Source organism: Dendrobates tinctorius, unplaced genomic scaffold, assembly GCF_039654945.1.
Source record: "Dendrobates tinctorius isolate UK_male_01 unplaced genomic scaffold, ASM3965494v1 ptg000103l, whole genome shotgun sequence".
NCBI lineage: Eukaryota > Metazoa > Chordata > Amphibia > Anura > Dendrobatidae > Dendrobates > Dendrobates tinctorius.
The window spans coordinates 20841645-20859264 of record NW_027361771.1 but is presented as its reverse complement, the minus strand read 5'-3'; the positions used below and the strand labels follow the sequence as shown (position 1 = coordinate 20859264).

Sequence of the window (17620 nt, the reverse complement as noted above, 5' to 3'; positions counted from 1 at the left end):
ACCTCTGGGATTGAAAGGTTTAATATATTATTTAATTACCGTAATCTAGATGTATTACTGCCTGTGTGCAGTGTTTTAATTATATTGGAGAACCCCCCCTAAGAAAAGTAAAAACTAGCATAATTCCTAAAAGAAAAAAATATATTTCCAAGCAGTTCTGGACATATCCAAGAAGTGACACAGCCAAGACACATACAAATCTATAAGGTTCTGAACATTTAGTCTTTTTTTTTTTTTATTGCGGGCCACTGAAAAGTCAAGTTCAAGTGAGTAGACAACGATTGCCGTGTCAGAGACAGGGCATCTACAAAAGTATTGCTGTTTCTAAAAAGAACAAAAGAGAATTGTAGCCTTATAGAAATTGTGGATTGGGAAGTTATGATTAATATCAGAAATCCTGTACACCTTTTATGAAGGCGGTTGGATTCGACCCTTTACTTTCTGCCTTCTTTGGTACACAGTTGAATCACTTTTAATACTACTTATTATGTTTTGTTAAAAAGAATGGGATGTTCATGAAGTGAATAGGGTTTTATTGGTCTACTAGAACAAAAGATGTGCTAGACTTTCTCAACTCTTACAGAGGAGTCCTGAAAGTATCATCCCCACCACATTCCCACAGTAACTCTGAATTTTCTTATATATTATATATATTATATATTATTATTATATTATTTGAAAAATTGCTTTCTAAATCATGTAAATATTATATTTTTCTCTCCCACAGGACGGATCTTCGTGCTTGGCATGGCTGGCGGCATCTGCGTGATTTTTTTGCTCCTCCTCAGCATCATTCCCACAGGGAGTAGGAAGAGCTGGAGAAGACGTGGCCAGCAGCTTGTACCCAACAGTCGTGAGCGAACTGAAGCGGGTGGCGAGAGCTTCCCATTGGATTTTACTGCTGTAGAGGGAAATATGGACAATTTTATGACTCAGATTAAGAACCTGGCACAGTCTTTGTACCCTTGCTCAGCACAACGTTTAGATGAAGAGATGAAATTACATATTTTGAGTAACCACTCTATCACCTGCAATGATGGGAGTCCAGCTGGGTAAGTGTCTGTGGAGAGCAGACTGTTTACAATACTTTAATGGTGAGTCTTATGAATAAACCCATAGGAGGCTTAGGTTTGTGGCACTCCCACCAACGTTATAATCCTAAAAGAACGAGGAAGCTTACACCAAATAAAATAATACAAATTTTATTGGAAAATACATTATAACAAGTAAAATTTAGTGGGGATACAAATGCAAAATTTAAACTACATTCGTGGGGTGTATACCAGTTATATTAGGACCAGTGTCCAAATACAAAGGAGCATTCTAAACCTGTGTACTAAGGTGTGAAATGACGTAAGATAGGGACTACTAGATGAATAATTAAAATACAGCCTGTCAGCAGGGAGAAGATCTACATACAGTACACTGAGAGTAGGAAGCCGACTCACAGGAGCTGCTGAGTCTAGAAGTTTCAAATGTAAGTGATAGTGTATGGAAATCCACCCATAAGTGGTCACACCTAGCAAGAAGTTATGCCCATGTATATGCTAATTGTAATATGCAAATGCAGCCGTCTTTAATCATTAAGTTTTTAAAATGCATGGATTTTTAAAGTGAAGTTCTCTAATAGTGCCATATAGCCTACCTGATGTTTAAAGTGCTATAATAGTGCCACATAGCTAACGTGATGTATATAGTGCAATAAATGATTGAAGTAATATAGGTTAATCACCTTATACAAAGCAGCAAGTAATAGCTGCAAATATGACAAAACAAGGATTGTAGACAGAGAACCACAGGCGGAGTAGGGTATATGGTATACAACCTTTGAATGTAGTACCGAGCCCCAATGCGCGTTTCGCGTATTGCTTCTTCCTGGGCTAGTGTGACTAACGGAATGTTAGTCGTATGAAGTTTTGCTGAGGGCCATAATGTAAATACCTGATATAAGCTTAGCTTAATTATCTATATTTAAACAGGTTGTCCACTATCCCTAGGATAGGTCATCAATGCCTGATCGGTTGGGGTCCAACACATGGCACCCCTGCCAATCAGCTGCTCTATGTGTCGGAGGCGGCAGGCAGTGACCACCGGACAACACTGCTAGACTGCAGAGATGCTCCGTCTTCTGATAGTGGCCACGGCAGGGAACTACACATTCGCTACCTACTTTTTTTATCACTGCTGCCAACAACAAGAACAGCTGATCTGCGAGGGTACTGGGTGTCAGACCCTGACTGATCAGACATTGATGGCCTATCCTACAGATACGTTATCAATGAAAAAGTAGAGGACAACCTCTTTAAAGGACTAATCACCTATCCTGAAGATATTTGATAAATTGTTGATCAGTGGGTGGACAACTGCTGGGAATAAATTGGGAGAATGGGGAACTCTTACTTCTATTAGAATGCAGTGGCAGTGCTCATGCTTGACATGCTCGACAGTCATTCCCTATAGGGCTGACGAGCACTGTGCTAGGCTTTTCCTGCAGGTCCACAGGGAATTAAGAGTGGTAGTCTGGCATCCAACCTGCCATCTCATTTATATATGGGATAAAAGTGCACAACTGGGATATTTCCCATTCTGCCAATTGGTCCATGTCTCAGTGGTCCAATAAGCAAGCTACCACCTATATTATGATTAGATCATAATTTTTTTAACTGGACAATCCCTTTATGTGCACACAAGAGAATTAATGCTATTTTATAATGTTGTAGCTATTCATTTATTTTATTTACGTTTGAAAGCTTCCTTGGGGGCATCGATTTTACAGGTCATACATCATCCCTGAATTGCCTTCTTAAGCAGTATAGTAAACTGTGTGTGACACTTGCCAGAATTCATATTGATGGTATCTAAGATGTGAGAACCACAGTCCAGGCTTGCTTTAAGTTTAAAGATGGCTGTTCTTAATCGTAGATTACTGTAGGTTTCTGAAATCCTAGCAAATTTTAAGTCAGTTACAATTCGGTTTGTAAAAATGATGTCCCTCATGGTGCTTACCATGGACATTGGGAATATTTGAACAGGCCCCTTACATTACTATCTTTGTAATATATGGTTGTCAGAGGCCCTCCTTAGCCATATTTTGTAGTGGTTTTCTGCTCTGTGCAGTTCCTTCTGTACAAGTGCCCAAACCCTCAATTATAAAAATTATAAAAAAGTAGTTGATTGTGGGTTTCTGTCTTCTCTATGTATGAAAGATGTGATTAAGAAAATTTCATACTAAACCACCTCTTTCAGATTTAGTCCTTAAGAGAATGGGGCACATCTAATCTTCTGGTATTTCTGCAATATTTATGTATATGGATATTTCTTTTAATGTGGTCTACAAACATCTTGAAGGCTCCACTTGTCCTCACAGTTTACATTAGGAATTTGTTTCATATGTTCTTCTGAATTCCTCCTAATCTTTTCACAGTTTTAAATAAAATGTAATGATATGTATATATTGTATATTCTGCCCACATCCTTTATTTGGCTGGAAATAAATCCCAAAATATAAGCTGTGTGAGGTGGATAAGACCTTTCGGTGCCTGCTTTCTATCTGTGTACAGAGCTGCTTTTAAGTAAAGTGTATACTCCATCATGCCATCACTTTCCTTTGATAAGTGTCCATCCCCTCCTTGATGCTCCCACCACCATGGACTAAGACGCTGTTATGTTTACATTCTAGTTACTACCTAAAAGAGTCCAAAGGCAGCCGGCGGTGGCTCGTCTTCTTGGAAGGTAAAACTTAACTTTTATCTTCCCCTCTTTACTGAAGATTTTAGGCCTTCTGCCCAAGCTAAGTAAGAGAAAATAAACAGAGCTTGCGGTGAAGAGTTGTAAGAACATAATTTGCTTCCAAAACACATTTTTTTTAATGAATGAGTGACATGTAAGTGTGACCTGGAGTCAAAGGTGATGACCTGACTTGGAAAGGACTCATTATACTGAATGTAATTGTGTCTAACAATTAAACTGTGGGTGCATGAAAGTTACTAGCTACAGATCCTTAAGGTGATATAGCATTTGCATATTTTAATATTTTGTTTCCCATAATTTATTCTAAACTTCGATTTAGTGTTATAAGAAATATCACTTTGTGGGGTGTATATATATATATATATATATATATTAATTGTATATACAGCTCTGGCAAAAATTAAGAGACCACTGCACAGTTTTATAAAAATTAGCTTCTCTACATGTCTGACAGCCATTCCATTCCAGTGTCAGTTGAATTCCAACCAGAGTACACCTCATTCTACTTAATGTGTTTCTGATTAGGTGATGCCCTGAACCAAATCTTATTTAATAAAGGAAAGTATTAAAAACCCTGCTGTGGTGTTCACAATCCTCTTGCAATAGGACAAGCTGTATGGCAAAAAAAGTGCCAGTAATATCCCAAAAGTAATAGGAATGAAAAAATAACTTTTAACCATGCCAAAGGAATTGAAAAGAAAAGTCTTGAGTAAGGAAAAGAAGGGCTCAATTCTGGCTTTACTAGCAGAGGGCTGCAGTGAGCATCATGTTGCCTCCATCCTTAAAATTTCTAAGATGGCAGTCCATTACAACAAGGTCAAACAGCAGAAATTTGGGACAGCAAAGCTACAGACCAGCAGAGGGCAAAAACGACTCTCCACTGACCGGGATGACTGTCATCTTATTCAAATGTCACTCAGCAACCACAGGATGACATCAAGTGACCTATAAATGGAATGGAAAATGGCAGTTGGGGTGAAGTGCATGGCAAGAACAGTTTGTAACAGGCTCCTAGAGGCAGTCATGTAAAGCTAGAAAAAAGCCTTTCATCAATGAGACGCAAAGGAGAGCCAGGCTGAAGTTTGCCAAAGACCATAAGGATTGGACCATAGAGGACTGGACTGGAGTAAGGTAATCTTCTCTGAGTCTAATTTTCAGCTTTGTCCAACACCTCGTCATCTATCACCTTTATGCCGATGATACTCAGATCTACCTCTCTGGCCCAGACATCACCTCTCTGCTCTCCAGAATCCCAGAGTGTCTATCAGCCATATCTTCCTTCTTCTCCTCTCACTTCCTCAAACTCAATGTGGACAAATCTGAACTGATCATCTTTCCCCCATCTCACAGATCTTCCTTACCCGACCTTTCTATAACAATTGACAACATCACGCTTTCCCCCATACCGGATGTCCACTGCCTCGGAGTAACACTTGACTCTGCCCTGTCCTTCAAACCGCACATCCAAGCTCTCTCCACCTCCTGACGCCTCCAGCTCAAAATTATTTCCAGAATCCATCCCTTCCTCAACCCTCAATCTATTAAAATGCTTGTGCATGCCCTCATCATCTCCCACCTCTACTATTGCAGCATCCTTTTCTGTGGCCTCCCTGCTAACACCCTTGCACCTCTCCAGTCCATCCTCAACTCTGCTGCCCGACTAATTCATCTCTCTCCTCGCTAATCCTCCGCTTCTCCCCTCTGCATATCTCTTCACTGGCTCCCATTCCCTCAGCGTATCCAATTCAAATTACTAATACTGACCTACAAGGCCATCTACAACCTGTCTCCTCCATACATCTCTGAACTAATCTCCCGATACCTTCCCTCACGTAATCTCCAGTCCTCCCAAGACCTCCTTCTCTCCTCCACACTTATTCGCTCCTCACCCAACCACCTCCAAGACTTCTCCCGAATAGCCCCCATCCTCTGGAATTCCCTGCCCCAACACGTCCGGCTATCAACCACACTCGGATCCTTCAGACAGAACCTGAAAACCCACCTCTTCAGGAAAGCCTACAGCCTGCAATGATCCCCGCTGCCTCCTCACCACTACTGGAGCTACCGCCTCACCATCACTGGAGCTTCTGCAACCCTCCAACCTACTGTCTCCTTCCCCACGATCCTGTAGCATGTAAGCCCAAAAGGGCAGGGTCCTCTCTCCCCTCTATATCAGTCTGTGATTGTTAGTTTGTTTACTGTAATTGATATCTGTAATTTATATGTAACCCCTTCTCATGTACAGCACCATGGAGCCAATGGTGCTTTATAAATAAATAATAATAATAAATAAATAAATCTAATGGTTAGACGGAGATCTGCAGAGGAGTACAAGCCACAGTGTCTTGCATCCACTGTGAAATTTGGTGGATGATCAGAGATGATCTGAGGATGCTTCAGCAAGGCTGGAATTGGGCAGGTTAATCTTTGCGAAGGATGTATGAATCAAGCCCCATACAAGGTTACCCTGTAAAAACAGTTGATTCCTTCTACTCAGGCAATGTTCCCCAACTCTGAGGACTGGTTTTTCCAGCAGGACAATGTGCCATGCCACACAGCTAGGTTAATCAATGAGTGGATGAAGGACCACCAAATCAAATCCCTGTCATGGCCAGCCCAATCTCCAGAACTGAACCACATTGAAAACCTCTGGAATGTAATCAAGAGGAAGATGGATAGCCACAAGCCATCAAACAAAGAATAACTTCTTACATTTTTGTATCAGGAGTGGCATAAGGTCAACCAAAAGCAGTGTGAAAGACTGGTGGAAAGCATGCCAAGATGCATGAAAGCTGTGATTAAAAATCATGGTTATTCCACAAAATATTGATTTCAGAACTCTTCCTGAGTTAAAACATTAGTATTGTTGTTTCCAAATGATTATGAGCTTGTTTTATTAGCATTATTTGAGGTCTGCAAGCACTGCATTTTTTTGTTATTTTGACCATTTCTCATTTTCTGAAAATAAATACAAAATTTAGGGCTTGGAAATTCGAAGACATGTTGTCAGTAGTTTATAGAATAAAAGAGCAATTTACATTTTACTCAAAAATATAACTATAAAGAGAAAAATCAGACAAACTGAAAATTTTGCAGTGGTCTCTTAATTTTTGCCAGAGCTGTATGTCAGTAATGTGACTCACAGTCAACTGAGTGCTACAGATCCTGACTCACATTTTCCCTGTGGTATCTGAATGCATGTATGTATGTGTATGTATGTATGTATATATATTTATACAGTATATATATATATATATATATATATATATATATATATATACATATACACAGTGTGTATGTGTGTGTATATATATATATATATACAGTATATCTATCTATGTAGTCCTTCTGAACAATCCATAACAGTAGCAGACAAAGGATCCAGAGCAGACAAATTCACCCCTACAATGCCCATATACATACCACATGGAAGGGGGTTGTCCGAATGAGATAATCATTTTGAAGATGTATCATAATAGAACTTGAACTTATTTGATCAAAATCACCATTCTTCTACATTAATCTTAAAGAGGACCTTGCACCAAATTTTTCATGTTGAACACAGACAGATTTTTCATGTTGTACTGGACACAGTGTAGTAGCTGCATAGCAAAATCAAATGTTTTTTTTTGCCTCTCCGTTGCGGAGATGTTAAAGTATTTGGCACCTAGTAAGTTGCTTTTTTTTAAAGGACAAGTGGGTGTTATTAGACAGTCTTCACTGGGTGCGTGTACTTTTCCTAGTATGATGCTGACCATCATAAGCAGGCAGTAACATACCAAAGAAAGATAAACATTCCCCACAATAGCTTAGAGAAGATTCCTCAGTGTGTGAGATGTATGACAGACAGTCCTGATCTCCTAGTTTATCCTCCTGCATGAGTCAGTATGGAGAGAGGGGCAGCACAGCTGTCTTTAGCTGTGTCACATTATAAACCCTCCTATCAGCCCTCCTCCTCTCCTAGCACTGCAATCTCTGCTGTACTACCCAGGGCCGGCTGCAGGTTTTCATGGACCCCGGGCGAAAGAGTCTCAGTGGACCCCTTAACATATACCACGATTCATGATGCACAGGTACGGCAGAGAAATATAGGTATAGTGCAATGCCAGTTATTTCACTTCTAACATTACATGAGTGATATCTATTGTAAATTCTACAATATATCAGAAACCGGCGAATCCTAAAAGCACACAGTGTGTGATGTGGGAAGATTCAAAAATTTTCATTTTAGACCAGCCAGTATAATCCTCCATACAGATTTATGGGCACCACATAGTCCTCCATACAGTATAATGAGCCCCATATATTGTTCCATACAGTATAATGAGCACCATATATTGTTTATGCAGAATAATAGACCCCATATAAAATAATGGATCCCATATAAGGCTGCATACAGAATAATGGACTCCATATAATACCCCATACAGGACGGGCCCCATATATTGCTCTATACATAAAAAACCTCTCCTCGCTGGCCGCAGGTCCGGACTCCTCAGTGTTGCCGTCTTCCTACTCTCTGCACTGTGACTGCTCAGAGCAGAGGGCGCACTGTAGTGATGTCATCGCATCCTCTGCCCTGAGACGTCAGAGTCAGGAGACGCCAAAGACACCGGAGCTGGCAGGTATGCATTGCAAGTGCCAGGGCCCTCAGCAAGTGGGGGGCCCACTTGCGAGCACTGGCAATGGCTTCCCCCGACTCACGGACCCCATAGCGTGCCGGTGTCCCCAATGGCGAGTGGGCCCCCCGCTTACTCAGCGTCCCGGGACATGCCCGGGTGCAGCGGGTTGTGACGCCGGCCCTGTGTTCACATGTACAGCAATCATCCGTTAGAAGAGATCCTGCAGCAATCCGCTGGCAAAAAGGTTACGCTAACACAACTTTTTAGTCCGTTTTTAAGTGACAGTTTTTGCTTAGTGGATCACATGACCGCTCACTACCGGCACAGGAGAATCCTGACAGTGCGCACTGTGCACCATGTGAGGCTTCACAGGTTACATAGAGTGATTGCAGACTTTCATGCTAAACCTGGACAACTGCTTTAGACTTGAAAAATGCCTGCAAATCAGCCCAATAAATGTATAACAAATCACAAACAAACTATTTCAGGAAATGCTCGAAAAAAAAAGGTGTAGACGCTTCAGGAAAAAAAATATGATGCAAAATGCCGCGTTTTCTGAGGCGGCTTCCACATTACTCTTGTCAATTTCACCTCCCTGTAAAAAACATGGTGTGAACATCCCCTGAGGTGGAAGCTAGGCCTTGTCAGCGCTGTGTAATGCGCACATAGCCGTGCCTCATATGTGGACAGAGCAGACACAGCAACTCAGACTGTAGGTGCTGTGTGAGCCGGCAACAATGAAGGTGAGGCGCGGGGCTTCTTGTCAGTGCGGCATGATGTGTAGTAGTTGTTGTCAGGAGCAGTGCACCTGCACAGTCCGGGTGCAGCCTCCACTCCTCTCCAGTGAGCGCCGTGCGGGCTGCTGGCGGCTGCAGTGGGACCAGATGTTGGATTTAGCCGGAGCCGCAGCTGTGAGGGGCACTTCTGCCTTCTTCTGCACCTTAATGCCCTCGTCCCCAGCTCCCATCCTGCTACTAGCACCTAGCCCTCTGCCCACCCTGTCCTCCATACAACAAGGAAGTGATGGGCAGGGCGGGAGCGCCACAAGAATGGGCCCACCCCATGGGACCCCTATACACCAAGGTGCAAGGGGGACCCCTATACAACATGTTGCAAGGAGCAGGAGGGGGACCCCTATATATCACAGTGCAAGGGGCAGGAGGGGGACCCCTATATATCACAGTGCAAGGGGCAGGAGGGGGACCCCTATAAACCAGAGTATGGAGGGAGGTCCTCTCCCTCCCCCCGTACTGTGGTATATAGGGGTCCTCTCCCTCCCTCCATACTGTGGTATATAGGGGTCCTCTCCCTCCCTCCATACTGTGGTATATAGAGGTCCTCTCCCTCCCCCCCCCGTACTGTGGTATATAGAGGCTCTATATGCCACATTACTGGGGGAGGGAAAGAACCTCTATATACCAAAGTACAGGGGGAGGAGGAGGACCCCTATATACCACAGTAGAGTGTTAGGCGTCGGATTCCTGGGACTGCACAACAGGAATCCAGAGCCGTACATCCAGCGGTCTCCCATTCCCCTCCGACCGCTCAGGGACCTGCTCAGCAATCCCGGCATCCAGCTCAGACTCGCTCTGTGAGCCTGGATGTTGCTGCCACCTCTGCTGCAGCAATGGTAGTGCAACCTGCTCTGCAGGGAACTGCTCCAGAGGCTAAGTCCTCTCGCCGTGCTGCTGGGCATGCCCGCAAGATGACCTCTCAGTGGAGAGCAGGAGTCACATGCTCAGGTTCTGTTTCGGATCTGATTGGTCCTTCCCAGAGTACTGGAAGGTCCCGGAAGCGCATGGCTATAAAAAGCCCGCATGGCGGCTCGGCCATGCGCTAGTGTAGACTATTATGCTGTGTGTGAAAGGTGATGGATGCATGTGTCTGGTGACTGACTTATTTGAAACCCCCTCCCTCTGATATTACGAATGGTGACAGAGTGTTGGTTATAGTCAGTTCCAGGTAGTGGCAAGCTAGGCGCCACTGTGCTTACCGCACCTTACACTAGCGTCCTTTGGTGTCCGGCTCTCCGGCACCGTCGCTTAGCGGCTACAGTTACCGCCGCGCTGCAGTAGCAGCATCTATTGGCGTTCGCGGCTGCGACGCCACACGCCGGCTGGCCTGTGGAGTTAACAGGTTCAGCGTTCCTTTCTCTTTTATATTAGGGCATCTCTATGTCTTAAACAGAGTCTGCCTTAACTACCTCAGGTGACGTTAACCCGAGTGCTCTACTTCGCCATCTAGCGAGTTTGACATTATCCAGCAGCGGTCTTTACACCTACCGCACGGTGGACCCTGGGCGGCGAACGCACCTCCTATTATTTATATTTGGTGCGTTCCGCTGTCCCTAACATTACACTAGCGCCAGGGTCTGGCTGGTAATGGCAGACCTGCAGCAGCTGCAGCGCTACATTCGGCAGCTGGAGAGCAGGTTGGCGGCTATTGAGAGCACCAACTCAGCCTCGAATGCTGCGCTAGCTGCTGCTCAGACAGTCGCAGAGGCTGTCTCACGTGTGCCCGCATGTTTGCCCACGCCGACAATTTCTCGCCTCCCACTCCCCGACAAGTTTTCGGGTGACAGCGCCACCTGTAGGGGATTCGTGAACCAGTGCTCTATTCAGCTTGAGTTACTGGCTGCACGGTTCCCTACAGAGCGGGCTAAGGTGGGCTTTATTGTCTCACTGTTGTCTGGCAGGGCATTACAGTGGGCTACGCCATTGTGGGAACGTGATGATCCCGTGGGTCAGGGCGCTGCTCAGTTCCTCGCGGCCCTGAAGCAGGTCTCTTTGGGACCACGGATCACGCACGATACCTCACTCCAATTATTATCCCTAACACAGGGGTCGCTCTCGGTTAGCCATTATGCCGTCCGGTTCCGGACATTGGCTTCCGAATTAGAGTGGCCGGACAAAGCATTAGTCCCGGTGTTTTGGAGAGGGTTAGCTGAGCACGTCAAAGATGCTCTAGCTACTAGAGAGGTTCCCACAAGTCTGAAGGAACTGATTGCCGTCTCCACTCGCATTGACCTCTGGTTTACGGAGCGCAGGCTGGAACGTGCACAATCCAGACGAAGGGTTAATTTGGCTCCCACCTTCACTGAGCCGCTAAGAGATCCCACACAGGAGCTCTCATCCTCCGAACCTATGGAGGTGTCTCGCACCAGTCCCAAGCCACGTCCGATGCGAAGCTCCGTACGTTGCTATCAATGCCAACAGTTTGGTCATTCGGCTAGCACGTGTCCACAGCGCTCGAAAAAACGACCACATCCAGTGGCCGTAGGTGGTGGTCAGTCCAATATGCAACCCTTTTCCCCCAAACCGGTATTCCGGGGCACTTTAGATAGTGGGGCGTCCACCTGGGAGGCAGAGGTTACCGTGGATTCCGGGGCCGAAGGGAACTTTATGTCCTCGACCTTCACCCAGCAACATGCTATTCCACTGGTGTTGCTGCCCCAACCTCTGACCATTAGGGTAGTTAACGGTGCACCTTTACCATCTCAGGTGACCCACCAGACAGCTCCACTCGGGCTCTCTATCTCACCCTCTCATCGTGAGGTCCTGTCCCTGCTCATTTTGCCTGATGGCATCGACCAGGTGCTTCTCGGGGTTCCCTGGCTCCGTTGCCACTCCCCTCATATTGATTGGGCTTCGGGGAGTATACTGGGTTGGAGCAAGGACTGTGAGGGAAGGTGCCTGGGGGGCATTGTTCAGGTAGCTTCAACTGAAGTGCCTGAGGATATTTCCGCGCTTCCGAAGCCCTACCACCAGTACGCGGACGTCTTCTCTAAGAAGTCTGCGGAGACGCTCCCGCCGCACCGTCCTTACGATTGCCCGATAGATCTCCTGCCAGGCACAGAACCTTCTAGAGGCTGTGTGTATCCGCTATCACTCCCTGAGACAGAGGCTATGTCTCAATATATCCGGGAGAACCTGGCTAGAGGTTTTATCAGAAAATCGGTGTCGCCGGCTGGTGCAGGGTTCTTCTTCGTACAGAAGAAGAACGGAGAGTTACGTCCCTGCATTGACTACAGAGGTCTCAACGCTATCATGGTCAAAAACAAATACCTTCTCCCGTTGATCTCTGAGTTATTTGACAGGTTGCGAGGGGGCTTACAACCTGATCCGCATTCGCGAAGGAGACGAGTGGAAGACAACTTTTAATACTAGGGATGGCCATTACGAATATCTGGTCATGCCCTTTGGCCTTTGTAATGCGCCTGCTGCCTTCCAGGATTTCGTTAACTACGACTTCCGCGACATGCTCTCTACCTCGGTGGTGGTCTATGTGGATGACATACTCATCTTCTTGCCAGATTTGACCACCCACCGGAGAGACGTCTGCAGGGTCTTCGACCGTCTGTGGGTGAACTCTCTCTTTGCCAAGCTGGAGAAGTGCCAGTTTGAGCAGGAGTCCTTGCCGTTCCTGGGCTATATCATCTCGGCCCAGGGATTGGCTATGGATCCTGCCAAACTGCAGGCGGTGATGGATTGTCAGGAACCCCATTCACTCAAAGCGGTGCAGCGCTTTTTAGGGTTCGTGAATTATTACCGCCAGTTTATACCGCACTTTTCCACACTGCTGGCTCCTTTGGTTGCTCTCACTAAAAAAGGAGCTAACCCCAACGCTTGGTCTGAACAGGTCTCCAAGGCCTTCACGTCTATAAAATCTCATTTTGCTGGCGCTCCCATCTTACATCGTCCCGATGTAGATAAGCCATTTATTCTGGAGGTTGATGCCTGTTCCGTCGGTGCAGGAGCAGTCCTTTTCCAGAAGGATGCTCAAGGTCGGAAGCTTCCCTGCTTCTTCTTCTCAAAGACCTTCTCACCGGCGGAGAAGAATTACTCCAATGGTGACAGGGAGTTGCTAGCCATGAAGTTGGCCTTTTCCGAGTGGAGACATCTCCTGGAGGGAGCTCGGTTTCCCTTCCAGGTATATACGGACCATAAAAATCTGGTCTATTTGCAGACGGCCCAGCGCTTGAACTCTCGTCAGGCTAGGTGGTCGCTCTTCTTTTCCCGCTTCCGCTTCACCCTACATTATCTCTCAGGGGAAAAGAACGTCCGTGCGGATGCTCTCTCATGCTCGGTGGTTTCTACGGAAGGAGAGGCGGAGCCTTGGCTAATTCTCCCGCCGGAGAGTTTTACGACCGTGGCTCCAGTTGCTATCGAGTCAGTGCCACCGGGCAAGACCTTGGTGCCTCCTCAGCTTTGCCGGAGGTTCTCGCTTGGGCACATGCCTCCAGGGTAGGTGGTCACTTTGGCAATAAGCGGACCACTGAACTCCTGGCAAGGTCATATTGGTGGCTGCATATGGCTCGAGATGTTAAGGAATACGTACAAGAATGCATCTCGTGTGCACGGAACAGACCCTCTAGACAGAGGCCGGCGGGGCTTTTGTATCCTCTACCAGTGGCGGATAGACCTTGGGAGATGGTTGGCATGGACTTCGTGGTTGGCCTGCCCAAGTCTGGCGGCAGTATGGTCATCTGGGTGGTCACCGACCATTTTTCCAAAATGGTGCATCTGGTGCCACTCGCATGGTTGCCTTCCGCTCGTGGTCTTGCCACTCTGCTCATAAAGCACGTATTCCGTTTACATGGCATGCCGGACAAAATCATTAGTGATCGAGGTCCCCAGTTCGCGTCTCGGTTTTGGAGGGAGCTCTGCAGTCTACTCAGCATCGAGTTAAACCTGTCCTCCGCTTACCATCCCGAGACGAACGGCTTGGTTGAGAGAGCCAACCAAACCTTGGTCACGTACCTGCGGCATTTTGTCTCTGCCAGGCAGGATGACTGGGCATCCTTGCTACCATGGGCTGAGTTTGCCCTAAATAATGCAGTGGCCAATTCCACTGGTCACTGGCCCTTTCTTTTAAACTACGGCCAATATCCACGCATCTCTGTCCCGATGCCTGTGTCCTCCGCTGACTCCAGGGTGGCAGACTGGGCAGTGGAGGCTCGCGACATTTGGGATCGCACTCAGGATGCTATCCGGGCCTCTAAAGAAAGGATGAGGGCGTCCGCCGACACACATTGGTGACCCGCTCCAAGCTTCTCCCCCGGCGACATGGTGTGGCTCTCTACTCGAAATATCAAGCTGCGAGTCGTGTCCCACAAGTTCGCACCGCGATACATTGGACCTTTTAAGATTCTCGAGCGTATCAGCTCGGTGGTCTACCGCCTGGCTCTTCCGCCACACTTATCAATTTCGGACGTTTTCCATGTGTCCCTCCTCAAACCAGTTCATATGGCCCGGTTCTCCGAGTCATCTGCCGGGTCATCAGACTTGTCGTCTGACGAGTTCGAGGTTAAAGCCATTGTGGGACGCAGGATTGTCCGTGGCAAAAAAATTTTATTTGGTGGATTGGAAGGGTCATGGACCGGAGGCTCGGACCCGTGAGCCGGTGGAGAATATCCATGCTCCACTCCTGATTGCGGCCTTTGAGCGCAGTGAGGCTCAGTGGGGGGGGCCCATGTTAGGCGTCGGATTCCTGGGACTGCACAACAGGAATCCAGAGCCGTACATCCAGCGGTCTCCCATTCCCCTCCGACCGCTCAGGGACCTGCTCAGCAATCCCGGCGATCCTGGCGTCCGGCTCAGACTCGCTCTGTGAGCCTGGATGTTGCTGCCACCTCTGGTGCAGTAATGGTAGCGCAACCTGCTCTGCAGGGAACCGCTCCAGAGGCTAAGTCCTCTCGCCGTGCTGCTGGGCATGCCCGCAAGATGACCTCTCAGTGGAGAGCAGGGACCACATGCTCAGGTCCTGTGTCGGATCTAATTGGTCCTTCCCAGAGTACTGGAAGGTCTCGGAAGCGTATGGCTATAAAAAGCCCGCATGGCGGCTCGGCCATGCGCTAGTGTAGACTATTATGCTGTGTGTGAAAGGTGATGGATGCATGTGTTTGGTGACTGACTTATTTGAAACCCCCTTCCCTCTGATATTACGAATGGTGACAGAGTGTTGGTTATAGTCAGTTCCAGGTAGTGGCAAGCTAGGCGCCACTCTGCTTACCGCACCTTACACTAGCGTCCGTCGGTGTCCGGCTCTCCGGCACCGTCGCTTAGCGGGTACAGTTACCGCCGCGCTGAAGTAGCAGCATCTATTGGCATTCGCGGCTGCGACGCCACATGCCAGCTGGCCTGTGGAGTTAACAGGTCCAGCGTTCCTTTCTCTTTTATATTAGGGCGTCTCTGTGTCTTAAACAGAGTCTGCCTTAACTACCTTGGGTGACGTTAACCCGAGTGCTCTACTTCGCCATCTAGCGAGTTTGCCATTATCCAGCAGCGGTCTTTACACCTAATGCACGGTGGTCCCCGGGCGGCGAACGCACCTCCTATTATTTATATTTGGTGCGTTCCACCGTCCCTAACATAGAGAAGGCACAGGACTGGGCAGTCTCAGGTGCAGGCCGCTCACCTGGGCTTCCCGTGGCGCTCGGTGCCGGGAAGGTTTCGGGGCGCAGCACAAGCTGAAGCTGCAGGAGGCCGGGCTGCTCCCGGCTCAGCGTCCACATCCTGGGTCCCAGCTGTACTGTTACTAGCCTGGGAGGGGGGAGGAGTCTCACCAGCAAAGGCAGCAGCTATGTCCTCCCAGCTCCGCCCACTGACCGTGAGAGGAGCCATGCCACCGCCTCTCCCCACCCCGTCCTCCATACAGCAAGGAAGTGATGGGCAGGGTGGGGCGGGAGTGCCACAAGGATGGGCCCGCCCCAAGGATGCAGGGGAAAATCAATACGGGGCTGCGGCACACTGTAGGAGACAGCGTGAGTGGGCCCCCTGTCTCGCCAGGTCCCTGGCACTTGCACGGGTGCGCCGGGTGCTGACGCTGGCCCTGGTACTACCCCTCACCACACATTGTCTGTCCAAAGGTGAGAGCTCAGAGTGTCAGTAACACACATACGTCTGTTCTCAATTTCAGCACTGTGCAGTAAGATCAGAGCAGGATGTCATTACATCTCACACAGGGGTAGTCCAGAAAATGCAGGCTTCTAAAGTATGTGAGGTGTTATGACAGCCATGATCTCACTGCAGAGCGATTACAAGTTGCTGAGTACAGCAGACATAAGTGTGATTACTGATATATCTCGGCGATCAAGATAGCTGATAGAAAGGTTTGTAATATGACACAGTTAAACTCCACTGCACTGCCCCCACCCATACTGAGTCATGCAGGAGATTATACAGAGTGACCAAGGCTGTCTGTTATTATACATCTGACTCACTGAGAAATCTGCTCTAAAGTCCCCGTTACACACTGCGATATCGCTAGCAATATCGCTGTAAAGTCACCGATTTTGTGACGTTGCAGCGATATTGCTAGCGATATCGCTGCATGTGATACTTACCTACGACCGGCTCCCCCGCTGATTATCGCTGATCGCGCGAGAAGCTGCTGGATCATTCCTCGTCGGTCACTTCCTGCGGCGCTTCCTGCTGTGACGACGAGCGACGTGTGGAGCCGGGCGGGAGGACGCAGGATCGCCTGGTGTGACAGGTAAGTAGCGACCCCCGTCCCCAGCGATGTCGCTGCTGAGATCTGCCTGTGTGGCAGCTCACTAGCGACCACCTAGATATGCACCAGCGATCCTGACCGCGTCATATCGCTAGTTGGGATCGCTGGTGCATCGCTAGGTGTAACGGTACCCTTAGCTATGGTGGACATGTGTTCTTCTTTCCTCTGAGTGTTGTTGCTTGCATATGATTGGTCAGCATCATACAGGGAGAAGAAGTACATCGTGCATCCAGTTTAAAATGAAAACGTGTGATAGGTCCTCTTCAAGGCTAGAATAAGACTTAACCTTTCATATACTCCCCAAAGAAAGTAATTGGGATAAATCACTCTGCTATTTTGGTCCCCATTTTCCACTAGCTTAACTATTAAAATTGGAAACAAAAATGCATGTTTCATGGTTGGCAATGATGCTGATTTATTATTATATTACTTGCTGCTATGGACGCAACTGTAACCCTGCTCCAAAATCAAATAATTGTGAGACTGTTCTCATTGAGCCCAGGCCAATAGAACACTGTCATATAAAATAAAAGAAGTGTCCTCTTTTTCTCAAGTCGATAAAATGTTAGTTTCTTATCTATATCAGTTTCTGGGAAGTTGAGTGACTGCTTACTTTTGGCATTATAGGCACCATTCACCATTTCAGTAGCTCTCCATTACAAATCTGTGCAGTGATATGCTTTTTTGCCGAGGGGAATTTGAAGCCTTGTACTCACAGGCGATTTTCATGTTACTCT

At 47.3% G+C, this 17620-nt stretch overlaps 1 protein-coding gene across 3 annotated transcripts in view; it reads left to right on the top strand.

Annotated features, from left to right (window-relative positions):
* Positions 1 to 17620, top strand: part of NOTUM (notum, palmitoleoyl-protein carboxylesterase) — a 149912-nt gene that overhangs the window by 60307 nt on the left and 71985 nt on the right. For all 3 annotated transcript variants that reach the window (XM_073588118.1, XM_073588116.1, XM_073588117.1), the window contains exons 2-3: positions 728 to 1052; positions 3680 to 3732. In XM_073588118.1, coding sequence (XP_073444219.1) covers positions 748 to 1052; positions 3680 to 3732 — 358 coding nt within the window. In that variant the 5' untranslated portion in view covers positions 728 to 747. The remainder of the gene's footprint in view (positions 1 to 727; positions 1053 to 3679; positions 3733 to 17620) is intronic.